This window comes from Pezoporus occidentalis, unplaced genomic scaffold (assembly GCF_034315485.1).
Source record: "Pezoporus occidentalis ecotype Australia unplaced genomic scaffold, CSIRO_AGI_Poc_V1 ctg164, whole genome shotgun sequence".
NCBI classification, from domain to species: Eukaryota; Metazoa; Chordata; class Aves; order Psittaciformes; family Psittacidae; genus Pezoporus; species Pezoporus occidentalis.
This window is the reverse complement of record NW_026913466.1, coordinates 1,878,086-1,904,364: the sequence shown is the minus strand read 5'-3', so window position 1 is coordinate 1,904,364 and position 26,279 is coordinate 1,878,086. Positions and strand designations below refer to the sequence as shown.

The 26,279-nt window shown below is 36.4% G+C and overlaps 2 protein-coding genes across 4 annotated transcripts in view; one reads left to right on the top strand and one right to left on the bottom strand.

Moving 5' to 3' along the window:
* GLMN (glomulin, FKBP associated protein) overlaps nucleotides 1–17,642 on the top strand; it is a 21,636-nt gene extending 3,994 nt beyond the window's left edge. The window contains exons 5-19 of one of the 2 annotated variants that reach the window (XM_062613200.1): nucleotides 68–176; nucleotides 1,346–1,592; nucleotides 2,107–2,206; nucleotides 5,265–5,452; nucleotides 5,930–5,983; nucleotides 6,920–6,950; nucleotides 7,334–7,423; nucleotides 7,944–7,985; nucleotides 8,079–8,152; nucleotides 8,495–8,579; nucleotides 10,176–10,282; nucleotides 11,384–11,447; nucleotides 14,754–14,877; nucleotides 16,290–16,372; nucleotides 16,501–17,642. In XM_062613200.1, coding sequence (XP_062469184.1) covers nucleotides 68–176; nucleotides 1,346–1,592; nucleotides 2,107–2,206; nucleotides 5,265–5,452; nucleotides 5,930–5,983; nucleotides 6,920–6,950; nucleotides 7,334–7,423; nucleotides 7,944–7,985; nucleotides 8,079–8,152; nucleotides 8,495–8,579; nucleotides 10,176–10,282; nucleotides 11,384–11,447; nucleotides 14,754–14,877; nucleotides 16,290–16,372; nucleotides 16,501–16,608 — 1,506 coding nt within the window. In that variant the 3' untranslated portion in view covers nucleotides 16,609–17,642. Of the gene's footprint in view, nucleotides 1–67; nucleotides 177–1,345; nucleotides 1,593–2,106; nucleotides 2,207–5,264; nucleotides 5,453–5,929; nucleotides 5,984–6,919; nucleotides 6,951–7,333; nucleotides 7,424–7,943; nucleotides 7,986–8,078; nucleotides 8,153–8,494; nucleotides 8,580–10,172; nucleotides 10,283–11,383; nucleotides 11,448–14,753; nucleotides 14,878–16,289; nucleotides 16,373–16,500 lie in introns of both variants that reach the window. The other variant, XM_062613199.1, reaches the window with a different exon arrangement.
* CUNH1orf146 (chromosome unknown C1orf146 homolog) lies at nucleotides 17,629–26,279 on the bottom strand. 2 transcript variants are annotated; one of them, XM_062613210.1, is made up of 6 exons: nucleotides 26,022–26,279; nucleotides 25,524–25,649; nucleotides 23,237–23,330; nucleotides 21,978–22,146; nucleotides 19,116–19,194; nucleotides 17,629–17,758 (listed from the first exon to the last, which is right to left on the bottom strand). In XM_062613210.1, the coding sequence occupies exons 2-6, from the start codon at nucleotides 25,590–25,592 to the stop codon at nucleotides 17,639–17,641; spliced, it is 531 nt and encodes a 176-aa protein (XP_062469194.1). In that variant the 5' UTR covers nucleotides 25,593–25,649; nucleotides 26,022–26,279; the 3' UTR covers nucleotides 17,629–17,638. The 2 variants fall into 2 exon arrangements, with proteins under 2 accessions (XP_062469194.1, XP_062469195.1); XM_062613211.1 differs by having other exon boundaries at nucleotides 26,108–26,279.

Genomic DNA, 26,279 nt, shown 5'->3' with positions numbered 1-26,279 from the left:
CCTTGTGATGAATTCTTTAGCTTATGACCATCATTATTAAAACATACATGTTGTTCCTCTCTTGCAGCTATGCAATCCAAAGGAACTTTTTTTGGGTTTACTTGAGCAGATTGAGCAGACCTCTGGAGAGCGAGTGTGCCAAACCGTCATGTTATTGCTTCAGCCTTTGCAGACAGGTAAGATGCAGTTTCTCACGTGATTTCAGAATTAAATAATTTTTTCATTTACCAATTATTTATCAATTTAGTCTAATCTTTGCTGGAATAGTTTCAGGATGTGTCCTGACAGGCTTTAGACTATTATGTTTTGCAAAATAACACAAGGTATAACTTGCACACTTATATTGGCCTGTTAGAAAAAGATTTTAGGTGGGATTAATAGCATCAGTTGAAAAAGCAATATTCAGCTATTTTCCACCATTTACAAGAATGTGGTCCTGTAACAGTTACATTTAGAGGTGTAAACCAGTCATACTTTTGTTACACAGAGAATCACATGGATTTGTGAAATTCTTCCTCATTTAACTTTTAAAACATACCATTCCATCTTCCCATAGTATAGGACTTAATTTCACATTGAAGAGATTGAAACGATTAATTAGGGGGGTAGCTTTTTTCTGGTTTACATTTAAAACCTAAAAATTATTGATTTGGACACCCTCTAAGTAGGTAACAAGAAGTAGTTTCTGTTTTGATATGTGGGATGAAATCAAGCATTGTCTGATTATAGCAGTCCCTGAGATATGTTAGAATTTAACAAGAGGAGTGGTTTGGGAATGAGAAGTATGTAGGTTTTTGGATAACCAAGCTGAAGTTAGCCTGCACTGACACAGTTTAAGCAGAGAGCCACTTGTGCTGCTTCCTCAGTCTGGGAAGCAGTTGGTTGTACCATGGAGTGTAGAATGCATCTTGGCTGCTTCCGGTAGATCTTACCAGAAAGGTTGAGCCATTGTCTCTGTTTTTGCCAAGCACAGGAGGAATCAAGCAATAAGAGAGTTTTCCAAGTCAAATAAAAGAGTGTTGTTTCACTTAGACAAGTTCTAAAAAGAGATTTTTTCACTCCTCATCATGGTGCTACAGGGAAAGGGAGAATGTTTTGAAATGCATGACATTTTGTCATCCTCAAATATATGGTCATCTTAATGGCAGCATATCAAACTAGCTGGTGATGTTCAGTCTTGCTGATCTGCTCATGTGGTGTCACATGTCAGTCCCTGAAACTAAAGGCTTTCTTATGCAGTTACATTATTTTTCTTCACATTTTCCTGTACTAAATAATAACTTCATGTCTCAAAATGTTCTCTCCCTTTCCCACCCCCCCCTTTTTTTTTTTCTTTTTCCCCCAGTGCTTTTGAAGCTTCAGAACAAGAAGGCCTACTCAGTGGGTTTATCTTTGGCCATGATTATGAATCAGCTTACTCCCTTACCTGTACCATATACAAAACAACAAATACAAGAAGATAAACTGGGTCTCTGTCAGTGTTGTAATGCAGTGGTGGACTTCACTAGACCTTTTGTGAATGAAGTTGTTAAAAACATGGAGAAGTTATCAGAATATAATGACACGGAGCTGAAAGAAGAATTATTAAAATTGTGAGCTTTTTATGTCATTATGTCAATATATTACATTATGTAATATATTCCTATAACTTAACAAAATGAACAGTAGGCATTTATTACATAGGCAGTAAATAAATCATCTTGTTAGTATTTTATAATGCTGCCAAGTTTAACTAATGTAGTATTTTGAAAAAGAAGGAAAACTTAAATATGCATTACGTATTTGTGAAGTGAGAGAAGAAAGGTAAAGATTATTTATTTATTTATTAGTGCAGGGATATAGTAAACAAGTGTTAGTCTCTGTGCTGTGAAGCTGATTTGGTATTCCTCTTCTTCTGAAATTTCCCAACAGTGGGGATAATCATATTCTGGAGGTGAAGTCTAAGGAATGCTTCAACAGGAGACATTCATTTTATATTTTATTCTCCTTGGAATATCAGCAGCTCATGAGCATAGCTCTGACTATAGACTTCAGTCTTGGTCATCAGTGTTATTGTCTGTATTTGTGCCTGTACTGGTGATTTAGTTTCACCTGGTTTTATTTCAGCTGTATGAAAAGCCTGAAATACCCATTATTGACAGCTCAGCTTGAGGAACTTCAAGGCATTGATGAACATCCCTTTCGGCATTTTGCAGCTGCGATTATTGTAAGTGCAGTCAAAACTAATTACAGTGTTTGCAAAAACAGTGGTCTGGTCCAGAATTACCTACAATTCATTCCAGAGTTCACTTTGGTTCCTTTATTGGTTAGTGGGATAACTTACTGGGCCTTGTAATATAATGCACGTAGGTAAAGGACTAGAACAGTTCCATGTCCCATCTCTGGAAATGACAAGTCTTGCAGACACAATCTTTCTCCTTGATAAACCAGTCTGAACTGCTCTCTGAATCAGCAGTTGCTACTTTGCTGTAATTGCTGCTTTTTCTTGGTGATATATGAATTTGTTAGAATATTTAAAGGATTGTCTTTGCTGCAGTATTACGTCAAGGTAAAATCTACATGTTACCTTTACTCCCACTTGCTGCATAGAGGGAAATCTCTAATGTGCCTAGTGCAGTGCTTAGCTAACTTAAAGAATACCAATGCAGTTACTTTGGTTGTGAATGTTTTACATAGCAGTTGTGTTTTATTAGAGGAAGATTATTGTGGGTGTAGATAATTTTATTTAAACTTGCAGCGAAACCAGTCCTTATAAGAAGATAATCAGATACAGTCCATGCATATGTTGGAACACACAATACATGGATGTTTTCAAAATGGAACTGGGTGCGATTAATAAAGCTACAGTACTGCAGAAAAAATATGGACTCGGTCAGAGATCAGTGTGATCAGACAAAAGCCATTTATTGCAAAGCCTTAACTCCTTATATACTATTGCTTACAAACACAGTGATTTGGCATATTACGACTGGATACATGTCTTAAAGACCCTTAGCGACTAACATATAATTGGTTAAGCACAGGTGTGAGAACACAACACAAGCTTTGACCTCGAAAGCTTGCCAACAGTCCACAGTTCTCATAACTCAATGAATTCCAGCTTCTTATCTTGCTTGCTTAAGCTTCCTCAGGCCTCTCATGGCCTTGCTGTATCTTTCGGGATTATTCAGAGTTCATGTACCAAATATCCGTTCTCCTGTGAGAACACTGTCTCCACACTACAGCAAGTAGAACTGTGCTTTGTTCATGTTTTGAATGTGGTAAAGAATATTTCCTCTCTTACATGTATCCACATGTAGTGGCTTGACCCCATGTGGCAGCTGGTTTGGTAACAAATCTAAACCACAGCACCCCACAGACTGCCATGAAGAAAATCAACTCCAGGCCAGGCAGACCCAGTACACCAAATTTAAAGCGTTTGTAAATATCAGTTGTCTCCAATTTTCAAATGCACAGTTATACAATGATGTGTGTTGGGATGATGAGATGAAGGAGCATTCTTGGCAGCCAGGTACTGGATCATTTGATAAAGGGTTTATTCAGAAACAGGCTGATAAATCTTGTGATGAAATATAAGAGTGGAAAATATTCTCAGTGCTAAATGGAGTCTTCCTTCAGAATAGTCAAAGGGCCACTGGCTGGGTACACTGAATAGACAGTAATATCTGATTGGTATCGAGATTGCAGCTGATGTCTTCTTAGAAGTATAGGAGAACTGAGCATTAAATGACTATTAACTGGTTATTAATAATCACTGTTAAGAAGAAACTGGCCATTACAGTTCTTTTCTGTAAATTGTTCGCTTAACTATGGATATGCTTGTTTCTCATGTTAATGCTGACCATATGAAAGAACAGAGTTAAGTTTGAAGTTTGAACTTTGTTCTATCTTGTTATCCCTGCTTAGAGGAGAATTATTGATGAGTTTCAAAAGGAAGACTTGGAGCCAGCTGAGATGAGGAAAGCACACATAAGTACACTCACTATATGTGTGCAAATGTGCCTGTGTGTATGTGAAGTCTGGAAGCTGCCATGGGATGCAACTGTTTCTTCTCCAATTTGTGTTTAAAAGTCTAAGCATTCTTTCACATAAAATCCTATAGCCAAATGTAAAGATTGTAAAGTGAAGCACACTAAGCAGTTAGCAAAACTTTTGGTTGTTTTTCAACAATAATTAGGTTTTCTATCATGATCACATCTGTTTTTTCCACAGCATGTCTTAGCATAGGACAGAACTGCTGTGATATCAATCAGAGCTTGTGCACTGAAAGAGAATCTTATCTCTGAGACCTTTACTTCATTTACTGCAGGACTTTCAGGGTGTACAGTGAAGGAGGCAAGGATTACCAGAAGATGACCTCATAGTTAAGACAGCTGAAGGCTGCTTTGAAAAACTGGCTTTTTATCCTGCCTCTCCTGTTGGGCACAGTCTGAAACCATATTCTTTATGCTAATTGTGTTCTAAACCATGTTCTTTATGCTACCTTTGATTAATTTTCTTAATAAGTTCATTTCTGCTGTTGGTGGAATTGGGCAATGAGAGTTGCAGGTAAAGTCATGTTTTGACTATATGACACCTTGTGTAATCCTGATTTTCCAAAATGTGGGATCCTGGATGTTCAGTTTGGACAACCCCAGAACAGCGAGTTAACCTTGATCTCACTGTTCTTTCAAAATAGGCACAACAGGAGATACACTACCACCTATTCCACATGAATGTATGTGGAGTGGGGGGGGATCACACTAGGATTTGTGAAGAACTTGAGTGTCATTATGTTGTACATCACTGGAAAAAAAGGCCATACAGAGTGATCTTAACTTTAAAGAAGGGCTTGTGTTTAGTAGGTAAATATTGTTTTGCACATTGATAAGTGAGTAGAAAACAAAATACTGAGTATTCTGTGATCTGAAAAACAGAGGGATCCTGTGGTATGATGTGATGAAGCTACCATTCTTCATAGCTTTGTGGATAAGGGAGTCAAACTAGGGGTTTGCAGGGTGACTATGTTTTGTCTTTCGCTAACTTTTGAGTGATTGACTTTGCTATCTTAGTAACATTCTTCTAACAGTAGTTATTTTTCCTGCAGTTATATTCCTGGAGGGTCCTTTTTAGTGTATGTGTATATATCATAAATATTCACCAAATGTTTATATTAATTTATGCTATGTAAGTGAATTTACTGTAAATACAGTTACAGCTTTGAAACTTAATTGGTATACAGGTCTTTTAAAGGCTACTGTAGGCAATCTGTCTTTCTTTTTTAGGACATTTTGTGGGATATAAAAGAACTGATACCATTGGTGTTTTTACATCGTAAAAGCAAAAATCCAGAATGGGAGAATCAGGAGTTTGCAGACATAGAGCAAAAGAGTATTGCTGATTCTTTGGCATGCCTGTCGTATCTTATGGTTGTTCAGCATTTTGGTATTGACTGCTTTCCGATGGTATTTAGGTAAGAACTGTTCTTCTCATGTATTGTAAGTCTGTACTTTCAAGATTCTTTCTGAGCAGAAGAAAACTTATTATTTGTGAATAGTTATGAATTAAAACTGTATTTCACTAGTATGTGTTTTATGCTAGCCTTTATGCATTTATATTTTATGTAGCTTATATTGTGTATGTAAGAATATACTCTAGTCCAGTAGATTACTCTTATTAGGGTTTAGTTTTAGGTGAGGTGTCCTTTTAAAGAAACTGGGAGGATTAGTCACTTGCTGAGAGTTAACATGTATTAAATCTTTGATTGTGTATTTGTAGACAGTTTCCATGTAAGGGTTATTAACAGCAATTTGACTATTTTGTGTCTATTTCAAAATTATAAATATTATAAAGATTTTTTTATATTATTTCCGAAAAACCTAATCTATTAACTATGTGCAAATCTATACGGCTTATACAGTTTAACATAAACCTTATTTTTCTCTTTTAGTCCATCATACCTTCTGCAATGCAATATGACGAATATTGAAGTGCTAATGAAAAGGTACAGGTTATGGCATTTGGAGTTCTAGGTACTGGGTGTGATCTTTTATAGTAATTCATAGAATCACATTTTGAATGTTCCAAATAACATCAGAGGAGGTTTTTAAATGTGAGACTTAAAATGCAGAGTTCCACAAGAAGATGGCTTTTTTTATCAAGAAATACAAAAAGTTGACTACAACATTTATTTGTTGTTTCCTGCTTGTATCATGATATAATTTTTATAAACTTTATTCTGAAAATGCAAAATTAAGGTTTTTCAAACATACGCAGAACAATTAGAGTGTATATTTACTTGTACTTCTGTAATGATTAGTTTACTACTAGAGGAGACTATTGTGATAATATTAATTTGGATGTATTCTTGTACAATGTGCAACATGATCAAAGGTCAGGCTGTCTAAGGGAAACCAGACTTTTCTGTATGTTGTGATTATTTCACCTTCCATAAGCAGCAGTGTTGACCAAATAGTCTCTAGCACTGCTATGGAAGGGAAGTTTCCTGTTACAACTTCTTACTGTTTCCTGGTAACTTAAGAAAACTTCCTGGTCTTTTTAATTTAGGATCTGCTGTGTTTTCCTTAGGCTTGCAGAACTCTGCAGATGGAATCACCTGGGAAAAGTTTCATTTTCTTTGTTAATCAGTGTCTTGATACCTGTGGGATATGAGGTGCTGCTTTTGAGGAATTAAATTGGGGGGGGGATATCATTTTTGACCCTGAAGAGAGAGGAATCTAATTTTCAACTCAGTTTACCCTAAAATTCTTAGGGAGGAGTGATGAAGATACTACATTTAGAAAAGAGAATGAAAATTGTTGAGGAGCAAGTTCTTTTTGATCCCTGTTCTGGTATTTCTTCTTATTTATGCTGATGAAATATTAACAGTGTCTTTTTAATTAACAACTTAAGTTTGATTCTTCTTTTTTTGTTCCCCTAGAACAGAAGAATCTATTTTATCTAAAGGACTTGTAAGTTTTCTTTCAAATTTTCATTATTATAATGTTTCCTTTTCCCAGTTTAAGTAATGGTAAAACTTTAGTTTCCCCTTGTAAGAAAGGTACAAGTGATAATTCAGATAATAGTTTCAGAAAAATTTTGGGGCTTTATTAGGTATTCTTTAGTCTTACAAAACCAGATTTACTGAATTTTACACATATGCATAAATGTTTTCATTCTGTTTATCGTTTGTAGCTCCTACAAACTTTGACTGTCTGAGTGAGCATTTATAGTGAAAGTGGTTTTAGCCATGAAGTTAATGGCATATTAAGCATATTAAAGATTAAGCATATAAATTAATGTCTTATATGTGCAAAATGTTGCCAGCTTTCTTTTTTTTTATCCCCGCCTGCAGGATCTGTTTGAGAGCTGTTTATTGAGGATGGAAGATAATAGTCTTCTCCATCAGTATTTAGAATTCAGAGATTTTATTAATGTACCTCAGGTAATAAGAAGCAATGTACAAAAGTCATTGAAGTTTGATTATAAATAATATTTGGCTGTCTTTTAGGTATTTGAGGTACTTCTGAATCTTTATACACTCGTGTCTTTAAATTGATACCTTCAGTGCCTTGCAATACAGAGTTGACTGTCTCTTCTACCCAATACAGCATGAAGTTTTAGTAACAGTTAAATATGCTTTAGAGTATGTACAGGCCACTGAAGCAGGTGGGCACTGATTTTAGCTGAAAGATGGTGCTTGCTTCTTTCTGCCTCTTCCTTAGCAATCTGCTCTTGACTAAATTCTTATTTTGCCCAACAGTGTTGTTGTCTATCAGCCCTGGGATTTGAACCACTGAAGCTAATGGGAATTTCTCTGAACTTTTCATGGGCATGGTTTTGTGGGCTCTGGTGGTGGTTGTTTCTTTGTTGTTTTTTTTAATGTCTTGAGTAGATTTTACAGTATGATGTAATGTAATAATCTGTACCTAATTTGAAATTATGTTTTCTTGGTCTAACGGCAGGATTTGGTGAAAGTTATGACCCTTTGTCCCATAGAGCATCTGGTATGTAATGTGACCTACAGAATCAGTTAAGTGAGTGCTGAATTTATTTCATTAGCATCAATCTCATAATATCTTTTTTTTTTTTCTCTTCAGAGGAAGAAAAGTTTAAATATTTTGCAGTTGTACATAAATAAGTTTGACACAGAGGGAAAACATACATTATTCAGGTATGCAGCCAAGTATATTGGTACAGTACATTGTGTAGTATCAGCTTAATTGCAGCTTAACTGCACAGATACAGTGATTTCTGAGAGAGTCTGTTTGGTAAACCACATTAATTTTACTATATTAATTTTTTTGGATAAACAATGAATTTCAGTTGCCTCCCATAAAATCAGCTGTCTTATGTAAGCTAGCATGTAAAGATCACATAGTCAGTTTTCTGTGGTAAAACTCCTACTTAGTGAGTAAGGCCATAATGTCATCTTAAGTTTTGAGCTAACTATACAGGCAGCTTTGAAGAGATAATATCTATCTTTTTTCTTTCTCCTGTGTGTGTGTGTTTGAAGGTGTCTCCTGAAGACAAGCAACCATGCTGGTGTGGAGGGATACGTTATTAAAAATATAAAAGATCAGATTCACTTATCATTAACGGTGAGGCTACTCCCACTAAAAACCAAGGAGCTATCCCAAAATTCTATCAGTATTATGTTGGGAAAACGTGTACAGCTTAACCTTTGAGGGATGCATTAAAAACAATCTGCTTTGGAAAGAAACATAAGATCAGGAAATGATGTAATTAAAAATATGAATATAGCTTATGCTATGTATGTATGCACATATATCCTGCGTATGTATTTTTACATTATAATTTAAAAAATGTGTTTTTTTTAATTGCATGATCATATTGTATTTTTCTCAGAAGTTATTATCTTGTCTGTGCTTGAAGGTACATTCCCCTTTCCTAAAGGGGAATTCCCTGGTGGGTTTTTTACCCTCACAGTTCTTCATTTTTTGAATATAATTCAAATGCAGACAGAATACTAATTTTTTCCTGTTTTATATGATGACATCATTACATTATGCATGCGTCATGAATGTTCAATTCATCAGAAACAGTTAGGCTAGATCAAAGCCATTTAGATATCATATTTTATAATCATTTATACCAGGAAGTTGGAAAAATGAATTAAAAATAAATTAACTCCTTTTTTTTTTCTTTTTTTTTCTTTTTCTTTTTTTTCTCCCTTTAAACTGCTTAGGGCCTTTTCCAAACCAAATTTGATTCTCGAAGATACTGGCTTTTGTCAAATAGGACAATACATTAAAGTTGCGCATATTTTATGCTGGCATAATTATGTTAGAAAACAGTGAATTACTATTTATTTGATCCTAGTCTGCCCTGTACATTGAATCAGCAGGGCTGAAGAAGATGATAGTATGTAAAGTCTTCCAAAAGGGGCTTGCACCTAGTTTGAATAGGTAAAAGTATATTCTGAAATTTCCTTACTAATCAATTTTTTTACTATGCAGCTTCAGAATTCTCTTAATGCATTTCTTCCGTGTAGAGCTCCCTGGCTGTCAGACAATTTAATAATTTCATTATAGGAATTTTAATATTCTAGATTTGTTGCAAAGAATTCTGCTGTAGACATCATGATAACAATTTCCTATTGGTATCCATTTATTTCATCTTAGTTTTTGTGCCCAGGTAGTCTTAATCTTTCCAGGTCTCTCATCTGATCTGACTTAACTGTTCTTGTCTCATTATCTACTCTGTTTTTCTTCCAATCCATTTCTGGGTTTAAAAGTACACAAAGCAGACTTAAACCACCTGATTATCTTAAAAATAAATAGATAAAAAATTGTCACCATTGTGAAATGAATATTGAGGTATGGAAATTAGTCTCTGTTCCATACCTCAACAGAAATAAAATGAGTAGAGTGCCTACTACCATTTGCTAAGCTTATGAAAACAAATACTAACTATATTGATGGTGGAATACTGAAAAGGTGGAGAATTGAAAGGAACAGCTTGGCATAGAGAGACAAAGTAGGGAGGGTTATGAAAAAATCAGTTTGTGTACTTTCATCACCTGTAGTGATTAGACTACTGCTTCCAGTGTTTCATTCTTCCCCAACACTGTTCTGGTTTCACAAGATTATTATTAAATTATGTAAGATACCTTTAAGAATTAAATTTTGAACTCAGCTAAACTTGTCATATTGGGGTTGGTTTCCTTTCAGAAGGCATGTGACAACACTTGGTTTACAGGACATCACTTGATCTCCCTTCTAGATTTAGTGTTTTTGCTTCCAGAAGGTGCTGAGACAGATCTTCTGCAACACTCTGATAGGTGAGTTTTACTTGCAGTTAGAGGCTTTTCTCCTTTTTTTAATCATTTAAAAAGACTTCAAACCACCTGACTACAGTGGGAGGTACAGTGTCACGTAATTAGGTAACAACATCAGTGTATTTTAACTTTTTGGAACTAGAAGTAGAAGTGATCACTTACTTTGAACATCCTTTCAACTAACTGTATAGAATAATGTCACAATGCTGTAGACTGATCTTCATAAGAAAGAAATTCCTCCTCCATTCCCTGAGGACATGAGGCCTCAGGTGTCAAATGCCAGCACTAATTGGTCGAGCATTATTTCTTTAGGAATATTTGGTTTGTCAGCAATTGGAGGACCAGAAGAATTGCGGTTTGTCTTACATGATACAGGGGAATAACAGTTACCAGATACAACTTGTAGCACACAACATTTTGTGTTGCCACCCACAGGTGGCTGCTGGGAATCCACTATCCCATGAATTGGAACACAGAGCCACCTGAATAGCAAATACTTGCATTGAGTAATATAAAATATAACTGAAAGGTCTCTGAAAATCTCATATAGAGGACAAGTCTTTTCCTATATCATGAGTAAGGGTTGTGCTTGTAAATCAATAGGTTGTGATAGTGTCCAGATGGACACATAACTACTTCAAATCCAGATGTATGATGTGTAATTGCTTATCTGAATGAAGCAATAAATAGTTTCTGCTAAGAAGTTTGGTAAAATAAAAGCAAAAAAGCATATTCAAAAAGCACTGGGAATTCAAGACTATAAGAAGACTGTCACATTAGTTTCAGTTGAATTGGATCACTAGAAATGCATGTTACAAATTTTGTCATAAGGTTCTGTCTCTTCAGAGAACTCTTTCCCCCACAGTCACCAGCCTTTGCCAACCTGCTGACAGTTTTAATTTTACTTGCGAAGTGCCAACTGTTGTAACATGGATGTTACTGCACACCAGTGCTTGAGACTAAGCTGTATGGCTCAACAGATGGGTGGCTGTATTTTGTACAAATGGGTGTTTTTAGGACGTCTGGCTAATGGACAATTTTAATTACTATCCCTGTAATACAAATCTGCTCTGAATGATAAACAGTACATTTTTTAATTTACAGGATTATGGCGTCACTAAATCTACTGAGATACTTAGTCATTAAAGATTGTGAAAGTGATAATCAGGTGAGTGATAACTGATCTGAAAATGATTGATTAGCTGAAGGCTGAGAGCTGCATTCATGTGAACACTGTTACCCTTGATTAAAACCCAAGCTTTTGCATTTTTCTTTGATCAGTAATCCAGAAGGGATGCTTTTATTAACTACATTAGAAGATACTTGATGTGTTTCTTTATTCTGAGAAAACTTGATTGCATTCATACTTAACTGTTACTATAAGCAAGCTAATCCTTTTACTCTGCCTGATGAGCCATCATCTGTGTCCATAATTTCATAGTATGTCACTATAAAATCACCATCTCTATCACGTATTCCCAGTATTTGTTACTCTGCTTGTTTATTCATTGGTATTCTTCAAGCTTCCGGCTGGATTTCTTTGTAATAATAATACAAACCTTTACAGTTCAAGAGATCCATTTTATTCATCTTTAGGCAAATTTTGTTTTGTGTGCACTATGCTAAAGGTTGTTACTATTATGATTTCTCAGAAAACATATTTAAATAGGTTTTAGCTGTAGAAAACCATACTCTGTATTTACAGTGACTGTGTGGGTGCATGCTAGGTACATGTTAAAAGCTTCTCAAGGTATTAGCATTAAAAAAAAAATCTTATCTGTGAGGTCCATCTGCTGAAGTAGCAAAAGGAATGGCCAAACCTGTCCACGTTTCTGTTAGGTTGCTTTACTGGAAACAGCTTAGAATGTTTTATGGACAGAGGTAACTTGCCAGCCCAAACTGCGCACCACTGCAATTTATGTGTGTATTATAGGTATAGCTTTTTACCTTCACTTCAGTATATGGACGTTTGAATGTAGATATTTCAGGAGTACTCTGCAGATTTAAACTTTGCAGTATATTTAAAAAATTGAAATTGCCCTTATGTATTTTTCCCATATAACATTGTGCTACCTCAGTTTAAAGCAGGATTTTATAGCTTTAGTTGTAATCCCCACCTCTTTCTTCTCTCTTTTGTTTAGCTCTCTGCTGTCTGGAGCAGTCAGCAACATTTGTTAGATCAGTGCAAAGTGTATTTGTTATTCAGCTGCTCTATGGCTACTCAATGTAATACACTGTGATGGATCTGCTGGCTTTGTGTACAGTCAGTCCTGTCCAACTGCAGTTGATGGAAATGTGTTCCTGGACACTCAAGGGGAAACTTGTTTTAATTTCACAACTGGGTCGATACATGGATTCCATGTTCTAGCATCTGATTTATAAATGCACTTACTTGGGATTGTGTCGCTACAGCATTGAAGAGCCAGTGGAATTGTGTTTGGTTTTCTGGTTACATTCTACCATTCAGTGGCTGCTACTTCTAATCTTAAATGCAGCTTCTGTTGACTCTTTCAAATCATTGTGTTCCACCATTCCTCTAATTTATGTGATTCAGGAGCTTTTAATCTAGTACATCATGTAGTCAACAGTTATCACCTAGCTCCTTAGTACTCATGTTTTGATTTTTTTGCATTAAAATAGTTGTTTCAATTAGTGACAGTTTAAAGAAAAATTGCTTTTCAGTTTTAAAGTACAGTAAAACCTTTCTCGACTTGAATAAGCAAAATCACGGTCAGATTAATATCCTAACCAACAGTTAAGTATCCTAAGGTGTTTTGTTGTTCTCCCCCAGTTCCTTGACTTTCTTTATGATTTGGAGTAATGGATTTCAGCAGATCATTTTCTGTTTTCTAACATACAGAAAATAATTTATAGTCTGCTTTTAGAGCACTTTGAGATCCATGAACACAAGTTTAAGTGCCTAATGACATTAGTCTAAGTAGAATAATAATAATAATACAGCTTGCACTGATAACCAAAACTGTGGCGAAAATTAATACCAGTTGGTGCGTTTCTAATTTACTATTTATATACTTATTATTGATAGACTATATCTGTTCATCATATTTAAGGAGTGATCACTATTTAAGTGCTCAGTATAGTCCATCTGTTTCATGTAAATGCATAGCTTTGTCAGAAAAGAGAGAATTCCTCTTTTATTATTATTAAAATCTCAAATATTGTTGCACACAGTTGCTGTAACAGTGCCTGACATAGAATGTCCCTACAGTTTGAGGAGAAAAGGGCATCACCTCTTCTTAAGTTTTCCCTTACATTTAAACGCAGCCAGTTCTTTTTGACTTCCTCCCTGTCTCCCTTCATATAGTGCAAGTGGGGCAGGAAGAAAGTGCCTCCTTTTCTGTCAGTTCAGATGTTTTTGATTGCTGGGTAACAAGTACTTCCATTAATAAAGTAAAAATCAATGTTTTTCTTCAGAGTTACTTCTTTATTCTTAGCCCCATTCTGGTGGAAGTTATTACCAGTTTCCTTGTTTGACCAGCTAACTTTGTGTTGTTTAGCATTAAAATGTAGTGAATTTTCCACTGTAATCAACAATACTATGTAGTAATTCTTATTTTTATTGACCTTACTCTGCCCTTTGAGGATACTGCCTGAAGAAAGGATCCATATAAATGGCTCCTGTATCTAGAGACACAAAGACTGCTTTGTACTTGTTTCCTTCTTGCAGTTTTGTAACTACAAGCTTATAAGGTGCCAAGGCAGAGAATTGTTCCTCTTCTGCTGTGTAACCTTGAACAGCATTGCTTTTAAGCATCTTTTCCTGGTATTTCTTGCTTCTGAATGCCATTATTGTAAACCCCTCTGTTCACCCATGCCAAACCGGGGAGAAGTTCATGGTTGCACTGGTTTCTGTGCCTAAGGATATGGGGTAGTAGCATATCCAGGAACATTCCTATAAGGCTTTTTAAATTGCAAGATAGATAATACCATTACGTATTTGGGGAGCTTGACATTTATCAGAGCTTTCACTTGGCATCACAATACAGTGTTAATTCAGGAACATGAATTTAAGAATTTATTGTATTTTTCTGCTGAATTATCTTAGAGGAATCTACAACTGCTGTTTACTCCCTGTAGAGATTCTAGCCTAAGAAAGTGGCTAATAGCTCCCCTCCAACCTCTCCAGATCCTTTCAGTTTTGCTTACAAGACCAAGTTAGAAACGTGTTTCCACTGCTTTAGTTACCAGCCTACGTACCAAGTTTCACCCCCCATGTGTTTTTTGACTGCTTTATCCTCTAATTTTCAACAGATCATGTGAGAGAAGCTTAAATACCCATCATGATTCTCTTCATGCTTAAATGCATGAGTCTACATTCTTTTTTCTCCATTTTTTTATTCCCAGCACAGAAGTGTGTGTTACAAAGACTCGTCTAAAGCCTTGTGCTAAAAAACTCAGTACTGCAATGCTTCCATAAAACTAATTCATAACCTTCTCTGCTCTGTTTGGATAGACTGGAGTATGGACCATGATTCCCAGGGTTGAGCAAAATTTTTTAAAGCCACTGCATGTAGGACTCAATATGTCAAAAGCACACTATGAAGCAGAAATAAAGAATAAGAAAGAGAACAAAAAAGGTTAGTTGGTTTCTTTTTTGTCTTAGCTTTGTATTTACAAACTGTGGAAGTCCCTTGGAAAAAAAGAATTGGTGAGTGCTGTATAGATCATGTTTTATACCACTGTTGACAGTATTCAAAATTTCAAATGTTTCAGTAGTTGCTACACTTAATACTAATAATTTCCATAATTGGTCAGAAAAATCAGAACTTCTCTCTCATCACATATGGAAACCTGACAGAAATGTTGCATAAGGACCTTCAAAGCTTGTTCTGCATTTATACTTTTGATTTTTAAGGTTTGACATCTAGGTGTCTCCGAAAATATAGCCCTTAAGTTTCATAGCAGGTATGGGGAGGTGAACAAGAAAAGAAGTAATTCACACAGCAAATAGGTGCTCTCTTAAAGCCTGAAGAATTACACAGGGATTTTTTTAATATATATATATATATACACACACATATTTATATATATATTTAAAATCTGACACACAGAGTCAGGTTCTGTTCAGGGTTAAACAGACACATTCCACAGGACGTAGGAGCTGTAGCTGCTTTAGGCAGTCTCTGTGTATGTCAGATCCTCTCTTCCTTTGTGATCTCCAATATAACTAAGACAGCCCAAGGAACTTCTTGCTTTTGCTACCAAAGATGTCAGTAAAGCTTTTTGCCCCGAGTCTTATCCTCTTCTGTTGTTGTTAACTAAATAAGTATGAGGCACAGAAGGGGAATTTTTCTAAAGGCAACCTGTGGGTATCTTTGTAAAGGAAATACTTTAAAATGAATTAGGAAGCTTTTTCTTTAAGTCCCTTTTATGTTTATCTAGCCTTTGACAAAGCATAAAGAGATTTGAGTTTGGGAGAGAACATCTAACTCGTAGCAGTAATTGGTTTAGCCTTTTTCCCCAATGTATAATCTTTGTAAGCATTATGTTGAATTTCAAATATGTGGTCTGAATGTAAGAGGTTTTCCCTTTAGTTTTCAGCTTTGTCCTTGTAGTTTTGCTTGCTGCAAGTAATCTGCCTGAAACAGAGAAGCCCACAGCCTTTTGTTAATAAGTATTTCATGTCTGGATTCATTAAGTCAAGCTAAAGAACCTTCCACTATCTCTCTGGATGTTGAAATATTAAGAATTTATCAAAAATTGACCAGATTTAAGAGTTCTTTTTCCCTTAAAAAAACATTTTTGCTATATATAATTGAGTTGCAGATACTGCCTGTTTAGTAATGTATGTTATGGCAAGCATAGAGATAGCATCCAGCTCAAACTGTCTTCCTCTTAAGGTTCAGCACCTTCTGTCCTCTGTTCAGTCAATCCCTAAGTTTGTGGGTTTTAACAATTACTAGAATTGCTAATATATTAAACATTATTTCCATTCTAAAAGTTATGTGAAACAGCAGCCTGAGCTCTGGTTGCCTGTTCTCTTCTACAGAGGTGCAGAGTCCTAACACAGTTTGTTCTGTAACTGTTAGTGGGGAAAAGATGCCTGCCATGACTACTGACATGCAGCTTCAGGTGAGTTTGCATTTCCTTTGAAGTCATTCAAAAGTAGTGAAGGTTTTTTTTTTGCATCTGGAGACAAACATACAGATACAGTGAGAAAGAAATTATTCTAATAAAAATAATCTCTTTTGTCATTTCAGGTTTTACACTCCGCTCTCTTCACTTTTGATTTAATAGAAAGTGTTCTGGCTCGAGTAGAAGAACTTATTGAAGTGAAAATAAAAGCTGTAATGGATGAAAATAGTTAGGTCAGGTGAAGTATCTGAATTAATATACTTCTTTAGAAGATCATTTTGACTGTGAGACTTTAGCTGAAAAGTAGGTACCAGCCTTTAAAGAACAGCAGTTCAGAGTGGCCTCTGGAAGAACTGCAAATGCTGCTCTTCATAAGTCTTCATTTTTTTTATTTTACTTTGCTATTGTTATATGGGTTTCACAGAGATGGCCTATTTTCTCAAATACTCCTTGTCAGAAACTGATGCTTTTTCTGAAGTTTAGAAATGAAAACTGAGGTGTTGTTTTTTTTTTTTTTTGTTCTTTTGTCATGGCAAGGAGATAATGGTTGTGCATTTATTTTTCTGTTCATTTTCAGAATTTGTTAGATAATAGTTGCTGAATGGTGTTGTGAATTACAAAGGTTTTTATGAAGTGACTGGAGAAGCATTAATTAAAAAGCACTGTTTAAGCACAAGGTATTTTTATTAACACTTTGTAAATATAGAAGCTTATACGTCAATAATAAACCAGGACTCTAAGATTCACATAGGTAACAGTAGAAACATTATGGTGAGGAAAACCAGGTTTAAAGAAAAACAAATCAACTTTGAGCCAAATGAGATGTTAAAACTTAGTAGCAAACCAGGTAACACTTGTGTTTACAAAAACACATTGCATAAGGTTTCATACATATAAGTGTTATATGTGGGAAACCTCTTTAGTATTGATTATCCTTATCTTTCATGACAAATTTGTCCTTGAGATAGATTAAGCATTTTGGAAAATTATTCTAAGCAGATGAGCTCCTAAGTTCAGAATCAAGTTAAAAATAAGGATGGCTTTTTTATAGTACAGTTAAACCACTTTTTTTTTTTTCCCATACAATGCACATTTGGTATAAAGTATGCTATTTTTCACTGTATAGTTATTTAATATAATTTTTCATTCCAACTGTGTAAGTTGTATATACAGTCTTCTGAAATGTCACTATATTTTTAAGAACATTCTATATTTTGTGTAAAATGTAGCCACTATTTATGAATAAAACCCCCAAATGCTAAATCAATTCCACTGCAGCTGGTACTCCTGAAGCATCTTCCAAACTGGACTTTTTTCAATGATTTGGGCTTTTGTCGTTGCCATTTTGTAACGAATATCATTTGCTTGTGGCTTGGAAGTTATCTTGGAGAAAAGAATAATATTATTAGTAGGACACAGTAACTCTTATGTAATAGAATATTCAACATCTTATTTTTCAAATAGAACAGATGTAAAATTATTCGGCACTGAAATGTGAAGCCTGTTTTCTGAAATGGATATTCAGGAATGATGTACACAGAGGTGATTGTGATGTATCCCCTCAGGTGCAAGACCAGTCTTAACATAACCAGTCCTGTCAGCACTGCATCTAATTATCTGGATAGTATTTCAACAGGAGTTGGGTAGGTAGCTCAGGATTAGCTGGATGGCATTGCTCTCCTGGCCAATACCAAGGCCAAAAGTTCATTTTTAGGCCCTATACCAGTTAGGGATTCTCTGACAAAAGATGAGCTCATTAAACTAGCTCTGCACTGCACTGGTTAAGAAATAATGTAACAGCAACCAATAGATTTGTGGTATGTGCTATTATCACTTTTCATGGGGGTCTCCTATGGGAGTTTGGTGTAAACATCCTGACAAGTAGAAAAGCAAATTCAAGTTTATAGGATCAACAGTAATCTTAAAGGCTTTTAGGTTAATGATGTATTAAGAGTGGGCCAGACATCAGTAGATACCTTTAAAAGTTTAAGTACAGTGTTCAATGTTGTAATAAGTATTTAATAACTTTTGCCATTTAGTGAGATGTAGTTTACACACTTTTAAAATTATTAATACTCTGAATAGGTTAATGCTGCTTATTTTGAGATGCCCACTTCAGGAAAGGATAAAATGTAAATTCATAGTTGATTCCTAGCATGTCTTTCAGCCTGCTCTTTTTATTTTTAGTACAGGGGATGCTGCTAGGACTGGTTACAGTGAGTATCTAAATTGAAATCTTCATGTTCTTTAAAGATGTTCAGTAAATAGGTTTAATTGTGTGTTGTGCATATAGGCTATGTTGCAGATACACAGACAAATTACACTCATTAAGCTGTAGGAATAATATAATAGTATGTGCATCATCAAAGTCCACAGGTAACTAGCCTTCAGATTGTCATTTTTACTTCAAGTCATTGCATATTTAGATCTCACGCTGGTTCTGTACTAATAAATGAAGACATCCTAACTTAACAGTGGTAAGTAAAAGCCAAATTAGCTCTTAAATATCTAATTTGTCTTCATAGGTGCTATTTAGAGCTTTTTAAATTGCCTTTAGCTGAGTCTTTATTGTTAAAGTATCATAGTGGTGGTCCTGCCTCCATGTATTTAATGAACTGTGGTCAATATGACCCAAAAAGCTCCATTTAGGGAAAAATAAGTATTTTTATAGTTCTTGGCTGTTCCTGGCTAATATAATTCTGAAGAACTAATAGTTTTGAGAATATGCAGCCAGACTTACCTTAGCTATAGTTAGCATTAACTTAACAGTTTCAGCACTGTTATGAACTGGTATTACACGTAAATTACTGCCCAGGAATCTAAACATCAAAATAAATTAAGGTTACTTTTAGAAGCACATTTAATTTATTATGCCACAAAACTAAAAAAGCATTCCCACACAATGGAAACAACTTCTTGCTGTGCCTTCACAAGTACAATGAACATTGCCTTTATCATTAAAGGCCACTGTAGAGTTCCTGTGGTTTGTATAGCCATCTGTCCCATTTTTGTACCACTTGTTTAGGTGGGATCTGGAAGGGCTTATTTCTTCTAGGGTTGTAATATGTCAGTGCTTCTTAAGCATGTGTACATTCAGAGAGAGCTGGCCCCTCTCCTGCTGTATTGAAGACTGTCCATTTTCAGTGCCAGGAAAAAATATTCAGGGTTTTTTTAATGGCTTTGGAAAAACACAGGAAAGTATCTAAAAACAACTGTGCTAAAAATACATCATTTGAAGTATCTGAACTAAATCTTTTTAGTGTAGTATCTAATTATAGCAACCTACACGTCAGCTGTGATTAAGATAATGGGATAATTCCGGTAAGAATTTATTGTAAGGACTTGCTCATTCAAAAAAATTAACCCAAAATTCGTTCTATAAATAACATTATTCATATGCATTCATTCTTGAGGATGAAATCTGCAGATTTAAAATCCTAGCATGTGTTGTCATTCAGTGCAGTCATGGGGGAGAGAGCAAGATCAAAGCTTAGGCAAGCACAGAGTCATTCCTTAAGACTTGTATCTTAAGTGTGTTGTAGCAGTGACACCAAAGTGAGCATTGCTGCTGTTTGGTGGTGTAGAGCTAAAATATCAGAGGGGCTTAACCACAGAAAAGGAGGAATTTTAGATAAACAAAATCAATCCAAAGGAAGTGCCCAGCTGCTCAGTTGTATTCCCCTGTCTTCTCCCCTTGTGACTGCCACCTGCTCTACCCCTCAGTCTGCTTGATGATTTGGACTCAATCACATTAGGACCCGTGCTGGGTAGATAGCTGGGCTGAACTTGGCTGCCCATTCTTCTAATTAGCAAAAATAAATGTTACAAGCAGTGTCCTTCCCTAAGAGGAGGTACTTGGGTCACTGTTGAGTCCTATTACAATCTCATGCAGAAACTGGGGTTTGATTTACATTTAGGGATTAGAGAAATAAATACATGCAGCTTTGCTAGTAATAGCAATAGGCTAAACAAAGTATGAATGAACAAAGCAGAACAAGGAAAACAGTGATGTGTACTTCCCTAGAGCCATGAAAATCCATTTCTATCAGTAGTTTTGCTTCCAGTAACAGTGGGTCTAAATTTAGTCTGAGTTTTATTAATCTGATCACCAGGCAGACTACTGTCTGTTAGAACACATGGCTGGTCTTTGCTCCAAGGTGTTTAAAATTTAACATCCAGATTTACTGAGGCTTCTAGTGGGATGCTCATTGGAGCTGTAATGATAAAAATAGCTTTTTTCCCACTTCCCCCATGATATGCAGAATCCGCATCAAGTGTTCATGTTGTTGAGCAACAATCCCATAATGTTCTCGTTAATAATAAAAAATCCCTTCCCAGCTGCAACAAAACCATAGATAAGCAGAAAGAAACAATAATTCAGGAATACCAGGGACTTTGTTTTTAACAAATCCAACAGGTGACTTGTGGTTCAAGAGAACATGGCACAGGTTTGAACCCCAGCAATGCAAAAGCTCGGTCAGTGATTTACATACAATAGCAGAACTCCAAGCTGCCAGGTAGTAAAAAAGTACCTGCATCATAGTATACTCGTGCCTAGTCAACATCAATTTGGTTATGGCCTGCTATGGCAAAAGTGTTATTTTAATAAAATGACTGACTTGCCAACTGGAATATGGCTTCAGAGCACCACAGTTGTTATTAATCGACACATGCACAAAATCTGCGTACACAACGACAAGGAGATTGAGAATTAACATTGCCATCAGCTGAATAACATGTTCTTGCTGAATGGTGGCAGAGCTTTTGAGAGCTCTCATGAAAATGTATGGAATTTTCACAAGTGGGTAATAGATTTCCTGCATTTCATCCTGCACACTGTGCTGCTCATCAGCATCTGGCAGCGTGCCCAGGATTTAATGGAACTGGTGCTAGCTTCAAGGAGGTAAAGATCAAAGAAGCCATTAGAATAGTCATTTCTTTGATGTCAAGAGTGAAAATCAACTGCAGTTAGGAGTACTATACCTACCAGGAAACAGTTTTGACAACGAGTATGGAGCACAATTGGGTAAGTGTTGTCAGCAATGTATATACTGAAACATGCATGTTTTCAGGCTTCATCAGAAATCATAGATACCATTTTAAATAAACCAGGTTTGTACTTTTGCTTTAAAATAACACCAATTATTTCAGTTGTTCCAGGACTGTATAAGAGACACTGTTCCAAGTAAACAGATTTTAAAAGCTGGTGAAGAATCTGTACTTTACAATAAATCCTCAGGTAGGAACCTCACCTGTTCCATTTTGAAAATGACTACGAAAAGATGATGCCAGAGCCAAGAAAATTGCCTAATTTTTCAGTTCAATAGAAAACCTTAGAAAGAATTCTATTACATAGCAAATAACATCCCTTTCAATCACTTTAGGGCTGTGTTTTGAGGAACATCCCCTTCTGTTACCTATGACATGTCAGATTGATTCACTTAGCATTCTTTTCATTTGCCATTATTAAACATATACAGTGCATTAGCAAAATAAAAATAATAATTTTGAAAATAATTCCTAAAACAATCTTCCTGAATCTAGGACTGCTACTTCATTTCTTCCTAGTAAGAAAAAGCTTGGTTTGATGTTGAAATCATACCTTTTCTGAATCTTCAACATAACATTCCATTCTTCTGGGCCATGAAGAGCAGCTGACAAAACCAGAAAGCTGTTCCGGTGAATGCTCATGAACTTCTGAATTCGTTGGGAAAACTCTTCTTCCCCTGTCATAAGCAGGTCTTGAGTGTCTGACAGCATAAATGCAACACCTATTGAAGAAACTGATGTAAATGTACATGTCACGGCAGCAGTATAAGGTTCTCATCACAAACCAGGAAGCAGAATTCTTACTCAAACAGTAGTTTAAAAGGCAATGGAACAAAGCACACAGGTGAATTTGTGCACCTTGACACTGAAATGCAGTCATGAGATTTGGCCAGTGATGACTAGTAATTCGAAGATAAAACTACAAGTAATTCAGAGGTTATTTCCTACCAAAACATCAAAGAATCCCCAACTGTTCAATACATTCGAAGTACAAACTCTGAATGCCTTTGAAAGTAACTGCCACAATAGAATGAATTTAGGGCAAATGCAAAGACTGATTGAGTAGCTCAGCAAGTCCTATTTCTAAATGAGATAAACATCTTGAAAGTCACCTAAACTGTCTATCATGAAAAAATAAACTATAACCCTGTCAAGTAAATTATTCTGAAATGAAAAATTAAAAAGGCTGAAGTTTAGGAGGCTTAACAATTGAGGCTACAGAAGTCTAAGCCAATGTGTGCCTTCTTAGTCCTTATAATTCAGGAGGATAAAGGATCTTGTCTACCTGTTTAAAGCATCTTCTGCTCTAAAAGGGAAGGCTAGGTATTTCATGTTTGCAATTTCAGCAATTTCCTAATCAAAACTGCTCAAAGTATCTTTTCCCTAACTCCACTGCTACCACCAGGTTTGCAGACTCAACTTGGAGGATGAAAGCTTAGTATCTTGATTCACTCTTGTGTTTACAGGCAGGAATACGAAAGATCCTGACAGCTATCTTATATGTTAGTGGCACTCAATGTGCTTGCTCAATTATAACAAGAATGTACTGAACAGCTCAGCCGATGATCACCAAATCCAATGAAGTGATGTAATGTTCTACAAAATGTCCAAAAAAAGTACAAAATGTTTCATCCCCAAAGTTCTCTGCCCCCTCCCGTGATTTACATCTAATCATATCACAGCTCCTTCCACTACTGGCACGACATTCCAATAAGGCAGTTTTTATTCAGTTCGGTGTAGCCTACAGCAGTGCCTGATCTTGCATGTCATTGGAGTTAATGAGTTTAAAAGCATAAACTCGAAGTACTGTACCAGAAAGAGAAAAAATCACAGATCCAGGTTCCACGGAATCTGAGTATCGAATGCGGTGCTGTTGCCTCTGTAGAACTGTAGAAATTTCATGATTCTAAATAGATTTCAAAAGGTTGTTTTTAAAATACGTTTTCAGCCAACAAGCTTGGTAGAAATATTCTTAAAGCCCTGTCTGAACCATTAGAGATAGAACTTGAGCACTGTGGTTTAAAAAATATTTTTCATTCCACTAGCAATAAAAGGGCAGTAAAATGTTAATTAAACTGGTTCAGTTAATGAAATTCTGAATTATTTGCATTGGAGGTTATCAAACACTGAAAGGCAATTTTGGATGCACACATTCGGTTTGCCTCAGGAAACTCTCGCATAATACATAAAGAAGCTGAAACATTTTACAGTCTATTTTTGTGAGATGTGCTAAAGGAGGATTTGCAGCAGTGAAGAACATGCAGTAGTGTGTTTCCATGACTTCAGTTAATTAGCCTGCATTATTTCCACAGATGTCAGCATTTCATTTGGAAGATAGTTCAGCAAATCTGTATGGGACATGATTTTCTTTAAAGCCTTTTGATAGGCAAACTGAAACATTGCACTATGTGACATAATCATCTACAGAATGGAGTGGGCTTGAATATATTTTACAGCCTGCAGAAACCATTTCTGCAGTATGTTCTAGAGAAGCTGCTCAAACACATTTGAAAGGTTAAATCATTTAATCCTTTTTTAGCTAATAGCATGTTCTTTAACCTACCCAGTTAAAACACAGGCAACCTGCCTATGTAGGGAAGTGTCATGGTTTAGTGGTAGAGTACAAAATAAAGTCAGGATAGCAGGTGAACCAAAGGAGACAGTAACCAGAAATGTTGTGCTTTCAATTGGTCTGGGAAGGGAACACACAATGACAGCTGCTTATGAGCTATAATTACAATTTTGGAAAAACTCTCTGCTTCTAAGCCACTGTTGACAGTGAATAATGCACAAGTAACAGCTATAAGAGAAGTATAGCTGCACAGGGAAAAGAGAAAGCTCATAACCAAAACTGGTAGAAAGCACTACTTTGTAAACAAAAAGCCATCTTAGATTTGTATTCAGCTGTGAGGATGGAGGCACGGACCCAGAGGTAGAGTGCAAGCTGGATCGTTTATTGAAAAGATGACACGATATTTATATGCTTCCAAGCAATTAGCCAAGCACATCTGTGTTTGCCTTGCGGTTACATCAGGTGAAAGGTCCATCTGATTTTCTTATTGACATCCTCTTTCCAGTTCCGCTGTCCTTGTTCCTTGCCAGTTCCAACATCTTCCAAGTACCAGTCAGGGACAGGTCACTCTTAATTGCCTACTATAGTTCCTCCTTCCCATGGTCGCTCTTAATTGCTAGCTTTGATACATTCCAGCCCCCACATGCAGCTGTTTCCACATCTTTGCTCACAGGGAGACCTTACTGACAGCTGTAGTTTCGACTAGAGCTGGGGCTCTCAGGAATGAGTTATGCTGGTATATCTGATGAGATCACTGCCCTCCAATACCTGTCACTGTATTATGGATTAAGCTGCTCTTGAAGCAGTTCCCACTCTGGAATAGTTTACAGGCTGCCATTCTGAGACAAGCAGGCAAATAAGGACAGGCTTTAAACTGAGGAGATTCAGGAATTACTTCAGCACCATTCACTCATTTATACAGCAGAGATGAGATGATAACCTTGTCAACCAACCAGAAGGTATCCTTCCTGGTGAATTAAAGCCCTCATGCCTCTAAATTCCAGCCAGCTGACATGAAATTGGCCTTAGCAGCAGAAACTAATTACTAGCTCCTTGACATACCCTTTCACTTTACTGGGGAACACAGTCTTGGCTTCTGATGTTAGCAGATACAAATACACATCACTAGCTGTAACTCTATTTTAAACTGAACTGCACACTTCTTAATAGTTTACCTCAATGTTGATAGTGTGTAGTAGAAAATAAAATGTCTAGGGAGAAATTCAGAGAAATAAAAACATTCCTGATAGGAACTATCTACAGTGCTAACTGAAAGCAGCATCAGTGCAGTGCAGAAATGATGAGTCAGGGAGACAATCCTAAAGTAGCGATGAGAAAAATCAACACACACAGAGAAAAGAACCAGCACTACAGTAGAAGCAACGTCAGGCTAATATCACTGCTTTATCCTCAAAAAACTAGACTGATTCACGTTGCATACAAGATTTTCACATCTAGAATACAGAAAACGCTTCTTTCAGCACTTCTTTGTGAATCAGATGCTGCTCTTGAGAAGCAGCACTGTACCTGGAGAGCTGTACTCATAATAACTGTTGTTCTCCATCTTGACTGTTCCTGCCCACTGGTTTCTGCCATTTTTTCCAAGGGTTTCGTGGCTTTGCAGTGAAATCTCAGGTTCTACCTCCTGAAAAGCTTGGGAAAAGAAAGATAACAAATATTACCTGCCACTTAAAGAGGTGAAATGTTTAAGGCACACAGATCTATTAAAAGATTTGATTAAACCTCAAAATTCTACAAGATGTATATAGGTTACCACTACCACTGAACTAAAGATGGCAATCAGATACCAAAATAGCTTTAAAGAATCTGTATCTGAGAGGGCTTCCTGTGTAAGAACTAACAGGGAGAGCAGCATAATGAATAAGTGATTTCAGAAAAACATTCCTAAAAGCACTTGGGACTGTTTGCACTGTGCACCCTTTAGATGACAATACTTTCGGAAGCCTCCCCCGGGCCTCCAGCCCCGCCATGTTACAGGACTGGGCACTAGCTCTTTACATGTACGTTTGTCTTTCACTCTATCTCGGCAGGCCGTAGTTCAGCGAGGCTCGTGTGGGGCAGCTGGGGACGCTAAAGCTCTCTGCCGAAACCTGAGGTAGCGTGGAGGCCGCGCCAGGCCTCTTACCCCTGAGGCGCCTGCTGCTGGCGTGAGACCCGGTTTCCACAAAGCCTCCCTGCCAGTCGATGCCCAACTTAAGCTGTAATCGTGTTTCCCCTCGTTTTAAAAGCCTGTAAGGCGCTAAAACGAAATCCCCACATCCA